At 39.8% G+C, this 22,825-nt stretch overlaps 1 protein-coding gene across 4 annotated transcripts in view; it reads right to left on the minus strand.

The window, feature by feature from the left end:
* PTCD2 (pentatricopeptide repeat domain 2) overlaps positions 1-22,825 on the minus strand; it is a 45,191-nt gene that overhangs the window by 21,312 nt on the left and 1,054 nt on the right. For 2 of the 4 annotated variants that reach the window (XM_032278808.1, XM_032278807.1), the window contains exons 2-6: positions 21,870-21,962; positions 17,501-17,630; positions 12,879-12,996; positions 1,007-1,085; positions 509-600 (exon numbers count right to left, since the gene is read on the minus strand). In XM_032278808.1, coding sequence (XP_032134699.1) covers positions 509-600; positions 1,007-1,085; positions 12,879-12,996; positions 17,501-17,630; positions 21,870-21,962 — 512 coding nt within the window. The remainder of the gene's footprint in view (positions 1-508; positions 601-1,006; positions 1,086-12,878; positions 12,997-17,500; positions 17,631-21,869; positions 21,963-22,825) is intronic. The other 2 variants (XM_032278811.1, XM_032278810.1) reach the window with 2 other exon arrangements.

Raw genomic sequence — 22,825 nt, forward strand, 5'->3', positions numbered from 1 at the left:
CAAGTACAACATTAGGCTATGTCAAAAGTACCAGGGAAGTGATACAAATAGAGCATAAATAAGGGATATCTGGAGGTGACAAACATCACTTCCAATTTTGGTGATTACAAAAAACTTCATAGATGAGGACAAAGTCATCCTTGAGTTTACCAATGAAGGAAGCTAAGATTTCTATAGAAGGGGACAACAGGGAAGATGGATCTAGCGGAGTTCAGCATAAGACATGGCTTTAAAGCAGAGCCTGAATCCAACACATTGCCTCTTGTTCTCACTATCTACACAATCACCAGAGAAGAGTGAAAGATGAAAAAATTACTTTTCCCATGACAAAACTGTCTGATATGGCTAACTCAAGTTTTCTAAAAATGAATACATTTAAAATTAAAACATTTGCACCAGATGGAAAACAGACTTGAGAGGAACTGAATTTTATTTGAAGAGAGAAAAAAAAAATCCTCTCTCAAAGACTGCCCACAATGCTCTCAAAGTTAAGGGGAAAGAATCTTACCAGTTTGTAGCAAATTGCAAAAGCAAGAACATAGGTATCTATGGTGAACTTCACATCTTGGTTTTTCATCTCTAGCAATACTTCCAAAGCACCTGCCAAAAGCGAAGAGTGGATCGCGGAGTTAGCCAGAGTTCCTCTACTGCTGGCCCCCAAAAGCTCTCATCTGTTCAGCACCATCAACTGAAAAGTGTATTTTGACAAAATAAAAGCTATTTCTCAAAGTCATTTAGTAATTAACTAAATGTTAAAATAAACTATCCGGTCATACAGGAAGAACTAATATTTTAAAAGCTGCTTTACAATTTTAGCATAAGTAAAATCTGAGATATTTAGTTTAAGTGATGACACGCAATGCAATGTTTTCAAACTTCATTAGGTCTCCATAATTCAGCCACTTATCAAGAATATAAGAATCATTTCTGCATGACTCATTTTCCCCCTAATTCCTACACCAGCAAACAGCAGAATTTTTCAGCAAATAGAAACTGCAGTACTTACTTTCATATTTGCCTTTGATAAATAACATATCCATCAAAATGTTGAATGATGTGGAGTCTGAGAAGAAACCTTGCAAATGCTAATGAAGAAGAACAATACAGTTTGGTTAAAGGTTAAAACTATTTATTGAGGAGGTACTTTTACTGTCTTTTTTTTTTTTTTTTTTAACGGAGTCTCTCCCTGTGGCCCAGGCTGGAGTGCAGTGGTGCAATCTTGGCTTACTGCAATTTCTGCTTCCTGGGTTCAAGCGATTCTATTGCCTCAGCCTCCCAAGTAGCTGGGATCACAGGCACGCACCACCACTGCCGGCTAATTTTTTTTTTTTGTATTTTTAGTAGAGACAGAGTTTCACCATGTTGGCCTCGAACTCCTGACCTCAGATGATACACCTGCCTTGGCCTCCCAACTGTCTCTTATCTATCTAGGTCTTACTTTTCAGTATACTTAACTCATTTGGCCTTCTGAATTCTCTAATGTATTTTATATACCAAGGTTTTATTTTTGAAAAACGTTCAAATGCTGCCCACTCTCTTGGCTGTCATGCCTTTGGTACTGGGCATGTTGAAAAAGAGGCAAGAGGTAATGCAAGAGATCTCGGGGTTTCTTAATTACCATGAAGGACATCTTTAAGGAAACGTCGTCTGTCATGCTTAGGAGAAAAGAAACAAGCCAATTAACCCTGGAGGGGTGGTCCTGCACACTAGGTGCCAGCTATTAACATGAAATGGCAGCTATAAATACACCTGAAGACTAAGGCAGGAGGGTCATATACAACTATGGTCTTTTATTGGCAAACGGATTATACAGAATTACTTGCCTTTTGAACATTTTTTCCAAGTTGTATGTATTTATTTATTTATTTTAATTGACAAATAAAAATTGTATATATTTGGCCAGGTGTGGTGGCTCACACCTGTAATCCCAGCACTTTGGGAGGGAGAGGTGCATGACTTGAGGCCAAGAGTTCAAGACCAGCCCAGGCAATACAGCAAGACATCATCTCTTTAAAAATATTAATAAAAATTGAAAAAATTAGCTGAGTGTGGTGGCACAGGGCTGGAGTCCTAGCTACTTGGGAGGCTGAGGTGGGAGGATTGCCTGAACCCAAGAGTTGGAGACTGCAATGAGCTATGATAATAGTGCCACCGCACTCCACCTAAGGTGACAGAGCAAGACCCTATATCCAAGAAAACCCCCCCAAAACAGTATGTTGTTTAAAATATGTATATATTACAGAATGGCTAAGCCAAGCTAACTAACATTTGTATTGCTTCACATATTCATTTTGTGTGGTGATGTTGGGGTTTTGGGGTTCAGGAGAGCACTCAACTCACTTCCTGGTGGGCTCCAGGCTCTTGGTCTCCTGCTATCTCAAGAACCCCAAAACAGTGTTTGCAGAATGTGATTTATTTAGGTAAAGAAAAAGAGAAAGGAGAGAGAAAAAGGCTTCCACGAAGAGTGCAGAAGGGGACCCCAGGGGGTAAATCTGCCCAGAAGAGGAAAACAGAGACTTTTAACATGGGGGGAATTCCCACCTTCTCCAAGTTCCCTGGCCAATGAAAAGAGTTCCCTTAAACTTCCACTGGAGTGATTAACTTTTGACCCTTTCCCATCCAGGATGGAGAGACATGGGAGAGGGGAATGGCACTGGGCAGTTCTTGCCCTTAAAACTACGCCCCCTTGTGGACCTGGAAAGAGAACACATTCCCTCAGCGAGAACACATAAAACCTATTCTCTAGGCAATTTTGAAGAATAAAATACATTGTCATTAACTATAGTCACTATGTTGCACAGAGAGATCCCTTGAACTTATTCTATCTAACTGAAATTTTGCATCCTTTGACCAACAACTTGCCAACATCTTCTCAACATTTTGTGTGCCAAGATAATGTGACACATGGTATTCAAATGTGTCATTAAATGCCTTGCTCAAGTTCACTCTTTTTTGAGCACCTACTACGTAGACCCTGTTCTAGGTGCTGAGAATAAAGAAATTAGACAAACAGGACATACACCCTGCTCCAAACCCTACTAGGGTTTGTAATCTAGTAGAGTTTAAATTCTGGTGGGGAAGACAGTGAATGAGACAAGTGAAAAAAATATTAATTTCAGCTATTAGTAAGGTCTATGAAGAGTAAGTAGAGAAGAGAGCTGGAATGTAGTCAGGGGAGGCACTGTGAGAAGAGACCTCAATGAGGTCAAGGAGGGACCCTCAAGGATGAGGATGCACAGCATTCCAGTTAGAGGCTGTGAGCTCACCATGGCCAAGGAAGAACACGCAGGTCCAGAGTAAAGTCAGCAAGGGAGAGTCGGGAGATGACACAAAGGGCCCCCTAAGTCAGAGTCAGGGGGTTGGATTTTAAGTGTGAAGGAAAGCCACCAAAGCAGCCCCAGGCAATGGAAAAGTATTTTGAGTCACCAAGGATATTTCAGAATCACAATGGATAGTGATGGCCAAATAGGAACAGCTCTGGAGTGCAGCTCCCAGCGAGAACAACGCAGACAGTGAGTGATGATCGCATTTCCAAACGAGGTATTACTGCCCAAAGACCAGGAGATTCCCAGGCTGAAAAGCACTACAAGTCTCCAGCACAGCTGTTTCAGCCAACGCAGCAGGTCTCTGCACAAAAACTCACACAAATCTGGGCGGCCATTTCAACTGGCACCTGCAACACCTGGGAGACAGAGCCACCCATTCAACTGAAAAAAGGCGGGCTGAAACAAGGAGCCAGGTGATCTGGCTCAGCGGGTCCCATCCCTACAAAGACCAGCAATATGAAATGCTCAGGATTGAGAGTTTCACAAGTGCAGCTGGACCCAAGACGGTCCCACTCTGTGGGAGGAAGGGCATCTGCCATTGCCAAGGCAGTCTGCCACTACCAAGGCAGTCTGCCATTACAGAGGCAGTCGGCCATTACTAAGCAGACTGCCATTACTGAGGCAGTTCTAACTATACCTCTATAAACAAAACCGCAAGGAAGTTCACACAGCAGCTGGGAAGAGCCCATGGCAGCTCAGCAACTCCTCTGCTGGCAGACTGTGACTAGGCTACCTCCTAGCTGGGAAGGGCAGCTCTGAAAAAACGCAGCAGCATGTCAGGAACTTATAAATAAAGACCCACCTTCCCAAGATAGAGCACCTGGGAAAAAAGGCAGTTATGAGTTCTGCTGCAGCAGACTTAAACGTACCTGCCCAGCAATTCTGAACAAAACAACGGAGCTCACAGCTCAGCAGCTGAGTTCCTATAAGGGTCAGACTGTCTCCTCAAGCAGCTCCCTAACCCCTGTGTATCCACAGAGAAACCTCATAAAGTAAAGCTCAGGCTGACATCTGGTAGCTATCCTTCTGGGATTAAGATAACAGAAGAAACTGGCAGCAACCCTTACTGTTCTGTGGCCGCCACAGCTGATCCCCAGGCAAGCAGAGTCTAGAGTGGACCTCCAGCTGTCCTACAGCAGAGGGGCCTGACCATTAGAAGAAAAACAAAAAAACAGAAAGAAATAACTTCATCACCAACAAAAAGGATATCCACTCAGAGACCCCATTCAAAAGTCACCAACTACAAAGACCACAGGTAGATAAATCCACAAAGATGGGAAGAAACCAGCAAAAAAAGGATGAAAACACCCAAAACCAGAATGCCTCGCCTCCTCTAAGGGATCACAACTCCTCACCAGCAAAGGAACAAGGCTGGATGGAGAATGAGTCTGATGAATTGACAGAAACAGGCTTCAGAAGGTGAGTAATAACAAACTTATGTGAGATAAAATAACATGTTCTAACCCAATGCAAAGAAACTAAGAACTTTGAAAAAAGGTTTGACAAAATGCTAACAGGAATAAACAGCTTAGAGAGAATATAAATGACCTGATGGAGCTGAAAAACACAACAAGAGAACTTCGCGAAGCATATGCAAGTTTTAATAGCCGAATCAACCAAGCAGAAGAAAGGATATCAGAGATTGAAGATCAACTCAATGAAATAAAATGAGAGGACAAGATTAGAGAAAAAAGAGTGAAAATAAATGAACAAAGCCTCCAAGAAATATGGGATTGTGTGAAAAGACCTAATCTACGTTTGATACGTATACCTGAATGTGACGGGGAGAATGAATCCAAGGTGGAAAACACTCTTCAGGATATTATACAGGAGAACTTCCCCAACCTATCAAGGCAGGCCAATATTCAAGTCCAGGAACTACAGAGAACACTACAAAGATATTGCTCAAGAACAACAACCCCAAGGCACATAATCGTCAGATTCACCAGGGTTGAAATGAAGAAAAAAATGCTAAGGACAGCCAGAGAGAAAGGTCGTGTTACCCACAAAGGGAAGCCCTTCAGACTCACATCAGATCTCTCGGCAGAAACCCTACAAGCCAGAAGAGAGTGGGGGCCAATATTCAACTTCCTTAAAGAAAAGAACTTTCAACCTAGAATTTCATATCCAGCAAAACTAAGCTTCATAAGTGAAGGAGAAATAAAATCCTTTATAAACAAGCAAATGCTGAGAGAGTTCGTCACCACCAGGCCTGCCTTACAAGAGCTCCTGAAAGAAGCACTAAACACAGAAAGGAACAACCAGTACCACCCACTCCAAAAATGTACCAAATGGTAAAAAGCATCGACACAATGAAGAAACTGTATCAACTAATGGGCAAAACAACCAGCTAGTATCAAAATGGCAGGATCAAATTCATACATAACAATATTAACCTTAAATGTAAATGGGCTAAATGCCCCACTCAATAGACACAGACTGGCAAATTGGATAAAAAGTCAAAACCCATCAGTGTGCTGTATCCAAAAAACCCACCTCACATGCAAGGATACACATAGGCTCAAAATAAAGGGATGAAGGAAGATTTACCAAGCAAAGGGAAAGCAAAAAAAGCAGGAGTTGCAATCCTAGTCTCTGATAAAATAGACTTTAAACCAACAAAGAACCAAAGAGACAAAGAAGGGCATTACATAATGGTAAAAGGATCAATGCAACAAGAAGAGCTAACAATCCTAAATATATACGCACCCGATACAGGACCACCCAGATACATAAAGCAAATTCTTAAAGACCTACAAAGAGACTTAGACTCCCACACAATAATAGTGCGAGGCTTTAACACTCCACTGTCAATATTAGACAGATCAATGACACAGAAAATTAACAAGGATATCAAGGACTTGAACTCAGATCTGGACCAAGGAAACCTATTAGACATCCACAGAACTCTCCACCCCAAATCCAGAGAATATACATTCTTCTTAGCACCACATCACACCTTCTCCAAAACTGACCACATAACTGGAAGTAAATCACTCCTCAGCAAATGCAAAAGAAGAGAAATCATAACAAACAGTCTCTCAGACTACAGTGCAATCAAATTAGAACTCAGGATTAAGAAACTAATTCAGAACTGCACAACTTCATGGAAACTGTGAACAACTGGCTCTTGAATGTTGACTGTATACACAATGAAATGAAGGCAGAAATAAAGACGCTCTTAGAAACCAATGAGAACGAAGACACAACGTACCAGAATCTCTGCGACACATTTAAAGCAGTGTCTAGAGGGAAATTTGTAGCAATAAATGCCCACATGAGAAGCAAGGAAAGATCTAAAATCGAAACCCTATCACCAAAATTGAAAGAGCTAGAGGAGCAAGATCAAAAAAACTCAAAAGCTAGCAGAAGAGAAGAAATAACTAAGATCTGAGCAGAACTGAAGGAGATAGAGATATAAAAAACCCTTCAAAAAAAATCAATAAATCCAGGAGCCGGGTTTTTGAAAAGATCAACAAAACAGACAGACCGATAGCCAGACTAACAAAAAGAAAAGAGAGAAGAATCAAATAGATGCAATTAAAAAAAACAAAAAAGGGGATATCACCATCAATTTCACGGAAATACAAACTACCATCAGAGATTACTATAAACAACTCTATGCACATAAACCAGGAAACCTGGAAGAAATGGATAAATTCCTGGACACTTGTACACTCTCAAGCCTAAACCAGGAAGAAGTTGAAACCCTGAATAGACCAATAACAAGGGCTGAAGTTGAAGCAGCAATTAATAGCCTACCCCCCAAAAAAAGTCCAGGTCAAGATGGGTTCACAGCTGAATTCTACCAGACAGACAAAGAGGAGCTGGTACTACTCCTTCTGAAACTATTCCAAACAATACAAAAAGAGGGAATCCTTTGCAAATCATTTTATGAGACCAACATCATCCTGATTCCAAAACCTGGCAGAGACTCAACGAAAAAAGAAAACTTCAGGCCAATATTCATGATGAACACAGATGCAAACATCTTCAATAAAATACTGGCAAACTGAGTGTAGTAGCACATCAAAAAGCTTATCCACTACAATCAAGTAGGCTTCATTCCAGGATGCAAGGCTGGTTCAACATACACAAGTCTATAAATGCAATCTACCACATAAACAGAACCAAAGACAAAACCACATGATCGTCTCAACAGATGCACAGAAGGCCTTCGACAAAATTCAACAGCCCTTTATGCTAAAAACTCTCAATAAACTAGGTATCAATGAAAAGTATCTCAAAATAATAAAAGCTATTTACAACAAACCCACAGCCAATATCATACTGAATGGGCAAAAACTGGAAGCATTTCCTTTGAAATGTGGCACTAGACAAGGATGCCCTCTCTCACCACTCCTATTTAATATAGTATTAGAAGTTCTAGACAGAGCAATCAGGCAAGAAAAAGAAATAAAGCGTATTCAATTAGGAAAGGAGGAAGTCAAATTGTCTCTATTTGCAGACGACATGACCATATATTTAGAAGACCCCATCGTCTCAGCCCAAAATCTCCTAAAACTGATAAGCAACTTCAGCAAAGTCTCAGGATACAAAATCAATGTGCAGAAATCACAAGCATTCCTATACACCAAAAACAGACTTAAAGAGAGCCAAATCAAGAACGAGCTGCCATTCACAATTGCTACAAAGAGAATAAAATACCTAGTGATACAACTAACAAAGGATGTAAAGGACCTCTTCAAGGAGAACTACAAACCACTGATCAAGGAAATAAGAGAAGACACAAACAGATGGAAAAACGTTCCATGCTCATGGTTAGGAAGAATCAATATTGTGAAAACAGCCCTACTGCCCAAAGTACTTTACAGATTCAACACTATCCCCATCAAGCTACCTATGACCCTCTTTACAGAACTGAAAAAACCATCTTAAACTTCATATGGAAGCAAAAGAGGGGCCACATAGCCAAGACAATTCTAAGCAAAAAGAAGAAAGCTGGAGGCATCATGCTACCTGACTTCAAACTATACTGCAAGGCTACAATAATCAAAACAACATGGTACTGGTACCAAAACAGAGATATAGACCAATGGAACAGAACAGAGGCCTCGCAGACAATGCCACACATCTACAACCATCTGATCTTTGACAAACCCGACAAAAACGAGCAATGGGGAAAGGATTCCCTGTTTAATAAATGGCCTTGGGAAGACTGGCTAGCCATGTGCAGAAAGCAGAAACTGGACCCCTTCCTGACACCTTACACTAAAATTAACTCCAGATGAATTAAAGGCTTAAACATAAGAACTAACACCATAAAAACCCTTGAAGAAAACCTAGGCAAAACCATCCAGGACATAGGCATAGGCAAGGACTTCATGACTAAAACACCAAAAGCATTGGCAAAAAAGCAAAAATAGAAAAAAGGGATCTAATTAAACTCCAGAGCTTCTGTACAGCAAAGGAAACCATCATTAGAGTGAACCGGCAACCAACAGAATGGGAAAAAATTTTTGCAATCTACCCATCTGACAAAGGGCAAATATCCAGAATCTACAAGGAACAAAAACAGGTTTACAAGAAAAAAAAAACAAACAAACCCATTCAAAAGTGGGCGAAGGATATGAACAGACACTTTTTCAAAAGAAGACATTTATAAAGCCATCAAACATGAAAAAATGCTCATCACTGGTCATTAGAGAAATGTAAATCAAAACCACACTAAGATACCATTTCACACCGGTTAGAATGGTGATCACTAAAAAATTTGGAGACAACAGATGCTGGAGAGGATGTGGAGAAACAGGAACACTTTTATACTGTTGGTGGGAGTGTAAATTAGTTCAACCATTGTGGAACACAGTGTGGCGATTCCTCAAGGACCTAGAAATAGAAATTCCTTTTGACTCAGCAATCCCATTACTGGGTATATATCCAAAGGATTATAAATCATTCTATCATAAGGACACATGTGCACGTATATTCGCTGTGGCACTGTTTACAATAGCAAAGACCTGGGACCAACCCAAATGCCCATTGATGATAGAGTGGACAAGGAAAATGTGGCACATATACACCATGGAATACTACACAGCCATAAAAAATGATTAGTTTGTGTCCTTTGTAGGGACATGGATGAATCTGGAAACCATCATTCTCAGCAAACTGACACAAGAACAGAAAATCAAACACTGCATGTTCTCATTCATAGGCAGGTGTTGAACAATGAGATCACATGGACACAGGGAGGAGAGCATCACACACTGGGGTCTGTTGTGGGAGGATTAGGGGACGGACAGCATGGGGTAGGGAGGTTGGGGAGAGACAACATGGGGAGAAATGCCAGATATAGGTGATGGGGGTATGGAGGTAGCAAATCACATTGCCATGTAGGTACCTATGCAACAATCCTGTATCTTCTGAACATGTACCCCAGAACCTAAAGTGCAGTAAAATATTTACATATATATATATATAGTTAACAAAAAAAAAAAAGAAAAATGTAAACAGAAATAGACTAAATAATTTAACCCACTATATCCAAGATGTAATTTTCAACATGTAATCAACATAAAAGTTAATAAAATACATTGGATTCTTTTTTTTTTTTTTTTTTTTGAGACAGAGTTTCACTCTTGTTGCCCACCCAGGCTGCAGTGCAATGGCATGGTCTCAGCTCACTGCAACCTCCGCCTTCCAGGTTCAAGCGATTTTTCTGCCTCAGCCTCTGAGTAGCTGGGATTACAGGCATGAACCACGACGCCCAGCTAATTTTGTATTTTTAATAGAGACAGGCTGGTCTGGCTGATCTCTATCTCCCGACCTCAGGTGATCTGCCCTCCTTGGCCTCCCCAGGTGTTGGGATTACATGTGTGAGCCACCGTGCCCAGCCTGCATTCTCTTTTTTATACCAAGTAATTAAACTCCATCATATACTTTATACTTACAGCGCATGTAAAGTTGAGTTAGCCATAGTTCAGTGACTAATGTGGCTACCATGCTGACAAAGCTACAGGGTTTTAAGTTACAACACTTCTGGTAGAAGCAGGATTAGGTCCTCTGTCACTTACTCGAATTTGTTCATTCTACTCCAGAAAACTTGCTTATACACGAGTTTTTCATATATAAGTAGGCTAAAAAAAGAAACCCTTTGCTTTCATCTTTCTTTTATAGTTTTGTTTTTATCATCATAGTCATGGCTATGATTTATTACAGCGGGAAACTTGTTTTCCTTTAACTGCAACATTATGTTTATAGTCAAATAATACAAAACATATAAAATAAAAAGTGAGAATTTTTAATAATTTTACTCCCTAAAGTGATTTAGTGTATATCTTTCCAGCATATATGTATCTATATTTTGTTAAAATGTTAATGTTAATATGTGTCTTTTTTTTTTTTTTTTTAGGAAAAAACAGGATCAAACTATCTGTACCATTCTGAGACTATCTTTTCTCTGCTTACTGATATATCTTGATCATCTTTCTAATACACAGGTGTCATTAAAGAGGAGCAAGCCTAGAGTTAACACACCCACCATGTACAGAAAACGCTTTGTATGAAAAAAGAGTAAGAGGCTGAAGTACATTCAGCTCCACAGAGACAGTGCTGGGGCAAGTGAGAGCCAGATGGGCACTGGTTGACTCTGTGCATCGCTGAGGAAAAATAACTAAACATGGGCAAAGGAGATCCTAAGAAGTCAACAGGCAAAATGTCATCACATGCATTTTTTGTGCAAACTTGTTGGGAGAAGCTTAAGAAGCACCCAGATGCTTCAGTCAATTCCTCACTCCTTCCTTTTCTAAGAAGCGATCAGAAAGGTGGAAGTCCATGACTGCTAAAGAGAAAGGAAAATATGCAGATATGGCAAAGGCAGCAAGGCCTGTTATGAAAGAGAAATGAAAACGTATATCCTTCCTAAAGAGGAGACAAAAGAAGCTCAAGGATCCCAACGCACCCAAGAGGACTCCTTCAGCCTTTTTCCTGTTCTGCTCTGAGTATCACCCAAAAATCAAAGGAGAACATCCTGGCCTGTCCATTGGTGATATTGCAAAGAAACTGGGAGAGATGTGGAATGACACTGCTGCAGGTGACAAGCAGCCTTATGAAAAGAAGGCTGTGAAGCTGAAGGAAAAATATGAAAAGGATGTTGCTGTATATCAAGCTAAAGGAAAGCCTGATGCAGCAATAAAGGGAGTTGTCAAGGCTGTAAAAAGCAAGAAAAAGTAGGAAGAGTAGGAAAACAAGAAGATGAAGAGAATGAAGAAGATGAAGATGATGATGAATAAGTTGGTTCTAGTGCAGTTTTTGTCTTGTCTATAAAGCATCTAACCCTCCTGCACACAACTCACTCTTTTTAAAGAAGAAAATTGAAATGTAAGGCTGTGTTAAGATTTGTTTTTAAACTGTACAGTGTCTTTTTTTTGTATAGTTAACACACTACTGAATGTGTCTTTAGATAGCCCTGTCCTGACGGTATTTTCGATAGCAACTAACCTTGCCTGGTATAGTACGGCGGCTGCAAATTGGCATGGAAATTTAAAGCAGGTTGTTGTTGGTGCACAGCACAAATTAGTTATATATGGGGATGGTAGTTTTATCATCTTCAATCTGATGCAGCTTATATGAAATAATTGTTCTGTTAACTGAGTATCATTCTGCAATTGCAAAAAAAAAAAGTTGCATCTGTCTTGATGACATTCTAAATGCTTCTAAGTAAATACAGTATATTTTTTAATTTTTAAAAGAAAGTGTAAGAAGCAGAAGAACAACTCAGCTTATAAGTTCCTAAATACACAAAAATGTACCTGGTGACCAGCTGTGGCCCAAAATTTAGCAATTATTTCTGATTATGGGAACTGCAACCTCATGAAAAGTGGTCTAAGCTTACACTCCCCCAAAGTGATGTTTCTGTTCTCTGCATGGTATCTGGTAATCAAAATGACTTTATAATGAATGAATGAATGAATTTATAATGTCTTTAGGTCCTAGTTTCTTTATCTGCAAAATGGAAATGTACCTCATCAAGACTATTGTGGAAAACAAATAAAATGAAACATTTAAAGTACTTAAATACAATGCCAAAAACATAGTAAATATTTAATGAGTAGCTGTAAAAATTTTTATTTACATTTGTTTTAGGGAAAAGAAAGTCAGAATATGTGAAAGTATTTTGAAAATGGAAAAGTACTTCCCAAATGTAGTCTTCAACCAGAAAAATACAAATAGAAAATAAAGAGGGAACACAGGTAAAGGATAGGAATGTCAGTCTTTAAATGGAAGCTGTGTTAAGCTCTTCTCTATTGAAAGCCCTTGAAAGAGTAGGTATACAACGCATGCTGATACACATCCAAAGTAGGATCATCTGTACCTATACCTCTTCCACACTTGTTCTATATTACTCCACCTCTCTTCACACAAACTGACTGCAAGGAAACTAAAAAATGCAGGGAAGTGCTTATTCATTCAGCCCAGCAGCCTTTCTTTGAAAACCTAACCCAGGAATAATGTGCATGGAAGAGATGCCTTTTCCAATATCACCAAAAACACACACATTGGCACAGAAAACAATTAGGAAACAATAACCTGGTCTTTCATGAGCTCCACTGCAGATTCCTCAAGATCCAACTCGTAACACAGCCTCATGAAAAGTGGTCCGAACTTATACTCCCCCACAGTGATATTTCTGTTCTCTGCATGGTACCTGGTAATCAAAATGATTCAATGAGCGAAAGGTAGGAAACAGGAAAAAGGACAGACACAGACTGCGGCATGTACTGTGCCAGGTGCTGGGACACAATAGAGAATGAGGTTTTCTCACAGTCTGGACGGGGAGAAGTGATTTCCAACAATCAGGAATCCTGGAGTGCAGAAGTATACCAAGCATTTAAATAAACAGAGTTTATAGCAGGCTGACATAAAATAAGAGAAACAGAGGGAAAATATACATTGTAATCATTCTCTAAATTTAAAAACAACCCTGAGACTGAGTGTGAGCACACCTTAGGAAACAGCAGGAGTCTAGTAGCATCTGTAAGTGCATCAGAATAGGCCCCACCCAGAGAACAAAGGAAAGTAGGGTGATGCTCTATGCTCCTGGAGGCTGGCTTCATCCTCATATAGGATGGCAAACAACCAACAGACACATTCACAATTTATAGCAATCTCTCTGCTTTTCTAAGTTTGGGAAAGGTACACAAGAGCTACGATCACCTGGCTAAACAAGTTAAATGTGGTTTTGAACGTTTAAGTTTTGTTTTGTTTTGTTTTGTTTCTTTTTTTGAGATGGAGTCTTGCTCTATAGCTGAGACTGGAATGCAGTAGCACAATCTTGACTGCAACCCCCGCCTACGGATCCCAGTTCAACTCTCCTGCCTCAGTCTCCTGAGTAGCTGGGATTACAGGCACACGCCACCATGCCAAGCTATTTTTCTATTTTTAGTAGAGACGGGGTTTCACCATGTTGGCCAGGCTGGTCTTGAACTCCTGACCTTGTGATCTGCCCACCTTGGCCTCCCAAAGTGCTGGGATTACAGGGGTGAGCCATGACACCTGGCCTGAACTTTTAAGAAAAAGCTAATGTCAAAGACAATGATGTCTTCTATGTGGCTTGAGACTTCTACAGGCAGCCAGCCTGCCAGTCAGAGCTGCATATCACTACTGTAAATTTACTTTCAATAACCAACTCTTTTTGCTTTAGACACCAAGAGGACAATATATGACAAAAGGAACACTTCATTACGTGTAAATCAGATTTTAGAAAGATGTACTCATTATAAATCTTCATATTCATATTCCTTTTAGATTTAGATTAATATGATGAATGAATCTAAAATACCTTGCAGTAAAGTGCTGACAACAAAACAGAATGCTTTTTACCTTCTGCCAAAATCATCAAGGAATCAGAGTAGCATTACGCTAGTCTATTCTAAACACATGTACTACAATGATACCATAATAGGATGATGATGTGTACTTTGATACATTTCATAATCCACTTACAGAACTTACAAATAATATTTACTGCTTCATTACAACACTCATAAATTAATTTGTTAGAAGCCAATATAGGATAGTGGTAAAGGGTTTTTAGACTCTGAATCCAAACTGATCATTCAAGTCCTAGCTCTTCTGTTTATAAACTGTGTGACCATAAGCAAATTAATTAACTATTCTCTGCCCCTGTCTCCTCACCTGTAAAATGGAAGGAAGAAGAGAACCCAATAAGTTTTTTTTGTGTGTGTGTGAAGATTAAATGAGATGATGTGCTTGGCACACAAGTCTTCAACATATGTTAGCTCTTATAAAATGTAAGGCATGCTAAGAAAAACATCTTTAAAAATCAACATATTTCAGTAAATATTCTCATGAGAAACTTGTGCCAGATTAAAAGCAAAAGAAAGCAAAAACAAGTTTTCTGATTTGACATTAACACTCTAAATGACATTCACATTAATAAAAGTGCTAGAAAGTCACTGAGATAATGAGTTGCCTTCTGGGCAAGAAATGTTGAAGAGGATCTAAAATCCCTCAATAAACCAAACAGCATTTGGTCAACACAATGAGGGTATTAAGATGTTTCCCATTTTTGGCTCGATAAAAAGCTTATGTTTCAGCTCATGACTCTCCTTTCCCAGTCATGGGCTGCCTGACCCAGGAAGAAAGAGAACATGATGGTTGAGCCTTGGATCTAACCATCTTGTCCAGCTGTCTGCAAGTAGAGAGGGAAAGATCAGCAACTGGGTAGAGAGTTATTAGCATCAGTAAAGGAACTGAGTCACACTCTGAATATTTATGATAAAAACAGGAGTAGAAAGAGTGTTCAGAATATTTATCTCATTTTACTACTCTTATAAACATCAAATAGCTTTGTGTAGTAAAATGTGTGAGAAGAAAACATGCCAGAGGGAAATGATTTAACTTTGTGAAACTGAAATATAGAATTAAGTTTGCAGATATAGTGTGACTTTAAATTAGCATAATGCTTTTGGAAAATAATCTGACAGTTATATTGATAAATTTTTAAAAAGTTCATACCCCCTGATCCCCAAAAGGAAACAAACAGTAGTTTTATGCAGAGAGTTTCTCATCATGACATTATTTATACTGGTAAAAAATTATAAATTACTTCAGTGTCCAACAATATGGGCATGGTTAATGAAAATATCCAATGTACAATGAAATATTGTATTGTCATTAAACTATGACTCCTAAGGATATGATTAACAAGGAAAAAAATTTATATTAATTTAGAAAATAATTACACAGAAATAATTATAACAATGTAAAAGAAAATCTGCCAAAATAATGAAATCTTTGCATCTGTGAAAAAAAAATGCAAAAATCTCAACAGTGGTTTCTTAGATGTAAGCAGCAGGCCCCAAAGATGGACGTCATCAATTCCTTCCATTAATCCAGAGGCGGAATCCTTTTCCCCTCCCCTTTACTTGGATCTGGACAGGTATCTTGCCTTGACCAAGAGAAGCCATGCCAATTCTGGGCAACTCTATCATGCCTGGCAGCTCCCATCTGGGCTGTGGGCCAATGCAGCTCAAACCAACAAATGAATGATGAGGCACTCCAGAAAGATAGGGAGCAGCCACATGGAGGAGCAATGAGGCATCACAAACTCAAGAGAGGCCTTCTTGGACCATGCAGTACAGCCCAGCTACCAGTTGACTGCAGATAAGTGAGTGGCTTCATCTGACACCAACAAAGAACTGCTCAGTGGAGATGGGCCTCAATTCCTGATCCCAGAATTATGAGAATTAATAAACAGTCGCTGTGTTAAGCCACTAAGTTCTGGTGTGGTTTGCTATGCAGCAACAGACAACTGAAACAGCAGAATTCGTGATATATTTCTCCTTTCTACTTTTTGGTGTTTTTCAATTTTTCAGTGAATTTTTTAATTTTCCTTTTTTTAACTTAAAGACATTTTTTCATGTTATAAAATATTCACTGTAGACAAGTTTGAGAAATCAGAAAAATATATTTAGACAAACAAAAAATACATAATCCATAATTCCCAGAGAATCACAGTTAACTCTTGTTATATAATCTCCTAGTATTCTTTATGTGATTATCCTGTATTTCTCTCTATAAATGTACATATAAAATCCAGGTTCATGTACAGAAACAGATCTTTAAAAAATGGAAAAGAGGGCTAGGCATGGTGGCTCATGCCTGTAATCCTAGCACTCTGGGAGGCGGAGGCGGGTGGATCACTTGAGTCCAGGAGTTCATGACCAGCCTGGCCAACATGGCAAAACCCATGTCTACTAAAAATATGAAAATTAGCCAGGCATGGTGGCAGGTACCTATAATCCCAGCTACTTGGGAGGCTGACACAGGGAGGATTGCTTGAACCTGGAGGTGGAGGTTGCAGTGAGCTGAGAGATCATGCAATTGTACTCCAGCCTGGGCAACAGATCAAGACTTCATCTCAATAAAAAAAGAAAGAAAAAGAAAACAGTTTTTAAAAAATGGAAAAGAACAATGAACTTAATTTCAGAAATGAAGTCTGTTGATTTGATGTCATACTGCTCCCTGGTAAGTGAAGCCTTTACTAGCTTTCCCAGTGGCAGGCTATGCTTACATGTGAGTTCCTTCTGACATGGGAAACTTTTAATAATGGATCAGAAAGGTATAGCAGGACTGGAGGAGGGAGAATAGTTAGGGTCACTGAAAGGATCCAGGTGAAAGACATTAAAGCGTGAACTAAGACATTGGTAACAGGAGAGAAAGAGGAGGGCTGGAGCTGAGGGAGATACCAAGGAAGTGGAAGCAGCAGGATTTCTTACCCTATCAGGAAACAGAGGCAAATGAGATGAAAGTAAAGAGGCTGCAAAATATCTATCCTGAGTGACTAGCCAGTGAGAAGGAAAACAGAGGAAGAGGAGTGAATTTGCACATGTTGAATTTGAAGACCTAGGGGATATGTCAGTGGAGTTAGTGAATAGGCTGGTAACTTCTTTAGACATAAAATATCTGCTTTTCTATCCTTAGCACCCAGCATGTAGCAGGAACACAGTAAGTGTGTGCTCAATGAGTGAATGTAAGTGTCTGGAATTCAAAGCAGGCATATGAAAAAGAGATTTGAAAGTCATTGGTGTAGAAGTGGCAAAATCTTGGAAATGGATGAGGCTGCTCACAGAAAGGAAGAGAGTATGAAGGGATGAGGGTGGCAGCATTCTAAGGAAATGCCTCACCTGTAAATGACATTTTTAGCCAGCTCCACATGGTCCCGGGACTCACACAAATGAAGTAAGGTTATCAACTCCCCCTTCAAGATGAGCTTGTTCTGGATGAGTTTCTCTTCCAAGTTTCTAAAATAGGTTTCTGGAAGAAAACATAGTATGGTGGCCATCACTCAGGCTGACTGGCAGTATAAGGAGCCTGACCTAGTGAAGATGGGGAAGTCCAACCCCAGCTCACTGCAAAAGGGCACTGAGAGGGGCTCAGGGACACGCAGCTGCCATCACTGGCTAATCTCCTCTAGAAAAGTGTCAGCAGATGGCATCTGTCATAGGAAGCTGGGGCATGGGCACAGGGCCAGGCTCACTCAAGACTCGGTAAAATAAAATCTCTGGGGTAAGAGCTCAAGAATTAGCATTTTTGATTCCCTAGGTAATCCTCTGGTATACTGAAATTTGAGAACTACTGTCCCAGAGGCTTGGCTCAAATAGCTGAATCTCCAGGTGACTCATGAGAAAAAAGAAAGAAAATGTAGCTAGACACTCAAACCATCAATTGGCAGAGAGCCACACAGGAAAACTAAAAAGAAAATGTGAGTTGAAGGTAGGTTTGTCCACAGTGGTGGACTCACATGACTCATGTTTCTTTCATTTGATTCAATTTTACCTCTTTTTCATTCCTCTTGGTTTCTTTCTACTCAGCTGTTAGAAAGTATGCTCAAGTACTATGCAATGGGCAGGGGGGAAAACAGTCCTCCAAACAGCAGCAAACAGTTTTTTAGTGACAGAATCATTTCAGCATCATTACAGTCTATCATTCTCCCTTGTCTTTGTATCTGATCAACTGTGGGGACAAAAACCAAAAGGAAGCACCTCTTCTTGGCATCAAGGAGGGGCTGTATTCCCACCAAAATGTGGGGTGAAAAGCAAAGCAGGCACCAAGCAAGCATCTGCTTTCCAGAAGGCAGAACTGTTGTCAGTATCAGAAGCTGCCAGGAAATGGTTATAGGATTTGTTCCAAAGCCCAGAGCTATGAAGGAATGCTGCTGAAAGGAGAGGCACAAATACATGTAAAATACAAGAACTAGAAGCAGGGGCATTCTTCTCGATTTACAAGAAAAGACCCACTACGTTTGAGATAATGCAGTGATCTTCCCATTCTTATTTGCAGAACCACGTTAACAGTTACAGGCTCTAGAGATGGAAGCACCTGGGCTGAAATCTAAGCTCAGCCACTTGCACTCTGATGGAGACCCTTGTCTGTGAGACTTGATTCCTCATGTGTAAATTAAGGATCGTGGTACCTTCCTCATGGGGTTACCTGAGATGATCTATGTAAAGCATTTGCCATATGGTAATTGCCAGTAAATAGCAACGTTATTGTTCCTATTTTCATTCCTTCTGTCGGATCTATGAGGATTTAGTCTATTAAATATTTCTAAGTGATTTCCAATCTAAAAAGTCTAAAGTCATCAAAGAGATGACATTACATCTTGTACCTCTTAATCCTTCTTAATAAACCTTAAGAGGCCAGGTGCAGTGACTTATGCCTGTAATCCCAGCACTTTAGGAGGCTGAGGTGGGCAGATCACTTGAGGTCAGAAGTTCGGGACCAGCCTCACCAACATGGTGAAACCCCCGCTCTCTACCAAAAATACAAAAAGTAGCCAGGCATGATGGCACACATATGTAATTCCAGCTACTGGGGAGGCTGAAGCACGAGGATCATTTGAACCTGAGAGGCAGAGGTGGCAGTGAGCCGAGATCACGCTACCGCACTTCAGCCTGGGTGACAGAGCGAGACTCCATCTCAGGGAAAAAAACCAAAAACAAAAAACAAGAATCCAAAATTTCAACTTGTGTTTTAAAACAAATCAATCAACATTTAAGTATGTATCATATAATCATACTCAGAAGTATCCTTCTTTGTGTGTGAGACACTGAGAAGGATAAAGAATAGTTCTTGCCCTCAAAGAACTTAAAGCCTATTTGGGAAGGCAAAAGCTCTACTTATACAAAGCTACCTGAAAACAGTAATGGAGGAGGTGACACAGGAATGACTAGAAACATAATAGGACTCTTCTGTCCTGTTATGATACCTAGTATAACTCAGAGTGGGCAGAAAGGTCCTATTACAACCTTTACTATTATGACTCAGGACAGACCAGGTTGGTGAAAGTGGAGGGGTACCAGTGAGGAAAAAAAAGGGCTGAATTGGGTTGGAGAAATGGAGGAGGGAGGCATTCTAGGTATGGGAATCAGCATGAGTGACAGAAGAGAACTGGGAGTGAAAGGTGTGGAGGGAAGAGCTGTGATAGATGAACCAGAAACCATGCTGAACTCTAGAAAGGATGGAGTCCACTAAGACAGCCAGGATGCCAGAGGGATGAGGACATTAATGGTGTGGTATACAACAGAGTACCACTGTGGGATCTCAAAATGATGAAAGGTTGACAGGGTTTTAAACGTATCAGTCTGACAACAGAGCAGATTGGCAATGATTACATTAATTGCCTTTCAGAACCTGTACACAACTGCCACAACCTTATGAAGACTACAATTGGAAATCACAACCGGATGACATAAAGCCCTAACTGCAAACCTCACAAGGATCTAAAATACCTGCGGTAGAAAGAAAAGATAAGTGAAATCTAGATTGAGCCTACTAACCTGGGGATAAATATATTCCCCACATTCCAAAGGTTTATTTTTTTGTCCCATATATCACGTTATATAACAGTATGTTTAGTGGAGCAGCGAGAGCACACTGATTTCTGGAGAACTGAATTGTGAGGAAATGGAGACAGAAAGTATCAGGATGGGTGCAGTGGCTCACGCCTGTACTTTAGGAGACTGAGGTGGGAGGACAGCTTGAGCCTAGGAGTTTGAGACTAGCCTAGGCAATACAGTGAGGCCCTGCCTCTGAAAAACTAAAAATTAGGCAGGCATGGTGGCACTGTAGTCCTAGTCACTCAGGAGGCTAAAGCAGGAGGATTGCTTGAATCCAGGAGTTTGAGGCTGTAGCGAGCTACGATGGCACCGACTGTACTCCAACCTAGGTTACAGAGCGAGACCCTGTCTCTTAAAAAAAAAAAACAAAACAAAATAAAGAGAATGTTAATATGTTAATCAGCTCACAAACATCTGCCATTGAGAGGAAGGAGACCTGGGTCTATGGATGAAAAAGTCAACAGGGACACCAAGATTTATTAAAAGAAAGTCTTGATGTGTTCACAACTGGGGATCAATGGGGTGCATCCACAACTCCCAGGGACCACTGCTGTACCCAAACACAATAAATGGGTTTAAAGTGCTGGGAAGAACTCTGTGCAGGAGGGAGAGAATGAATGAAACAAGATTTCTCAGGTGCTGAAAAGTAGTAAGACCTAAGGTGGTGTTCTTGTGTTTTTAGCTTTTTATAACAAAAATCTTCAAACATATCCAAGAAATGAAAGAACAGTATAATAATACCTCTATGTGCCATTTTCCAGCCTCAATAATTACCAATATTTTGCTAATTATGTTTCCTCTACTCTACAATCCCCAAACACACTGGTTTGCTTTTCTTTTTTTTTTTTTTCCCAAAGCAACCCAGAGATTTTTTTTTTTTTTTTTTTTGAGACAGGGTCACTACAGGCATGCATCACCACACCCAGCTAACTTTAAAAAAATTTGTAGAGATGGGGGTCTATGCTGCTCAAGCTGATCTCAAACTCCTTGGCTCAGGAAATCCTCCTGCCTTGGCCTCCCAAAGTGCTGAAGTTATAGGCATGAGCCTTGATGCCCAGCGAAATCCTAGGTTTGATGGTCAGGTTTCTCTTTTTTTTTTTAAAGAAATTTTTGATCCTACTGACTTCTAGCACAGAGTGAAAAATATCAAAAAGTACCATCACACACAGTACTGTTTTGTTTCATTTGATTTCATTTATATATAGATACATATGTGTGTACTGAGATGTAACATAAAATGCATTTTCACTGAAGGTTACATTGAAAAGTTTCAAAGCCAATCATCTGAAGTTCTTAAAATTTATTGTGCATATGAATGAATTGGGGCCTTTCTATCTGCATTTCTATCAACCACCCAACAGATGCTGACGTTGCTTGTCCTCAAACCATAGTTTAAGTGGCATAGATCTAGACAGGACCAATGGCAGCACTAGCCTTAGTATTTCTCTGGGATCATAAGAAAAGGGATAAGAGAGCTGTAGACTTTGTAGCAGCAAACTGTGAGATGTGAGCTGAATATAAGAGCACACTATGAAACTAAATATAAACGGTCTCAACTTTTTCTAAGGCATAATAAAATCACTGAAGGAGACACTGAATAGGGATGAAGACAGAGAAACGTAAATTACAGAATTAACAAAATAGATTCTATTACCTTTAGTGCCAGGAAGATTACATGCAACAGCCACTTTCTTATGCTGAAATTCTTTTAGTTTCACAATGTTATCTGTAAGTAGGTATCTTTTAGCTAAAAATCAGAGAAAGGAAAAAGTAAAGTCATTTTGATTGTTTTAAAAGTTAGCAAATAACATGAGTAGAGCTTGACTCTCTCTGATTAACTGATCTTATCTTCACCTATTATAAACAATTCATTAGACAGGTGACAGTAACTCCTGCGAAAAAACATTTCTGGACTACCAGCGAATGCAAATCCTCACCAAAAGAGGGTTTACTTGTGTGCACAAAAGAAGTTAGTGATTAACCGTGTGGGGACTGATTGACAGGAAGTTGGGATTTGAAGTACAAATAGGCATTTGCCATTTGATTAAAGGGTAACAAAGGCATTAAAAAAAAAAAACCTAATATCTAACATTTAAATGTAAAACAGGCATATTTAGTTTTGGTTTATCCAGGGAGAAGCATAGTGTAGTGGAAAAGGCTGCAGTGTGGCCAGTGGAATTCCCAGTTTTGTCTTCTGTGAAATGAGGGTTAAGGCCTCTCGGATGTGAACCCAAAACACATCTGAGATGCATGGAAATCACTGGTAACAGCAGAGTAGATTTGGGAAACATCATCCTTTCTTTAGGATCCTCAGCTGTGCATGACACAAAATGGACGAAGTTTGGCCAAAGAATCATACACCAAGAGTTCTGTGAGCTGCAATAACAAGGTAACAATAAAAATTGCTATTTATTTACGGACAGGCAGTCCAGTGAAGTGGTTAGGAACAGGTCTCTATTGTTGGCTGTGTTCAAATCCCGCCTCTACCAGTTCCCTCTGACCTTGGGCAAATTACTTAACCTTGTTCCTTCTCTGTAAATGGAGAAAAGAATGTTACTTCTCTTGCTGAGTGTTGTTTAGAGAAAAGGAATTAATGTATGTAAAATACAT

The sequence above is a fragment of the Sapajus apella genome, unplaced genomic scaffold (genome assembly GCF_009761245.1).
Source record: "Sapajus apella isolate SASKATOON/1434 unplaced genomic scaffold, GSC_monkey_1.0 scaffold1, whole genome shotgun sequence".
Classification (NCBI taxonomy): Eukaryota; Metazoa; Chordata; class Mammalia; order Primates; family Cebidae; genus Sapajus; species Sapajus apella.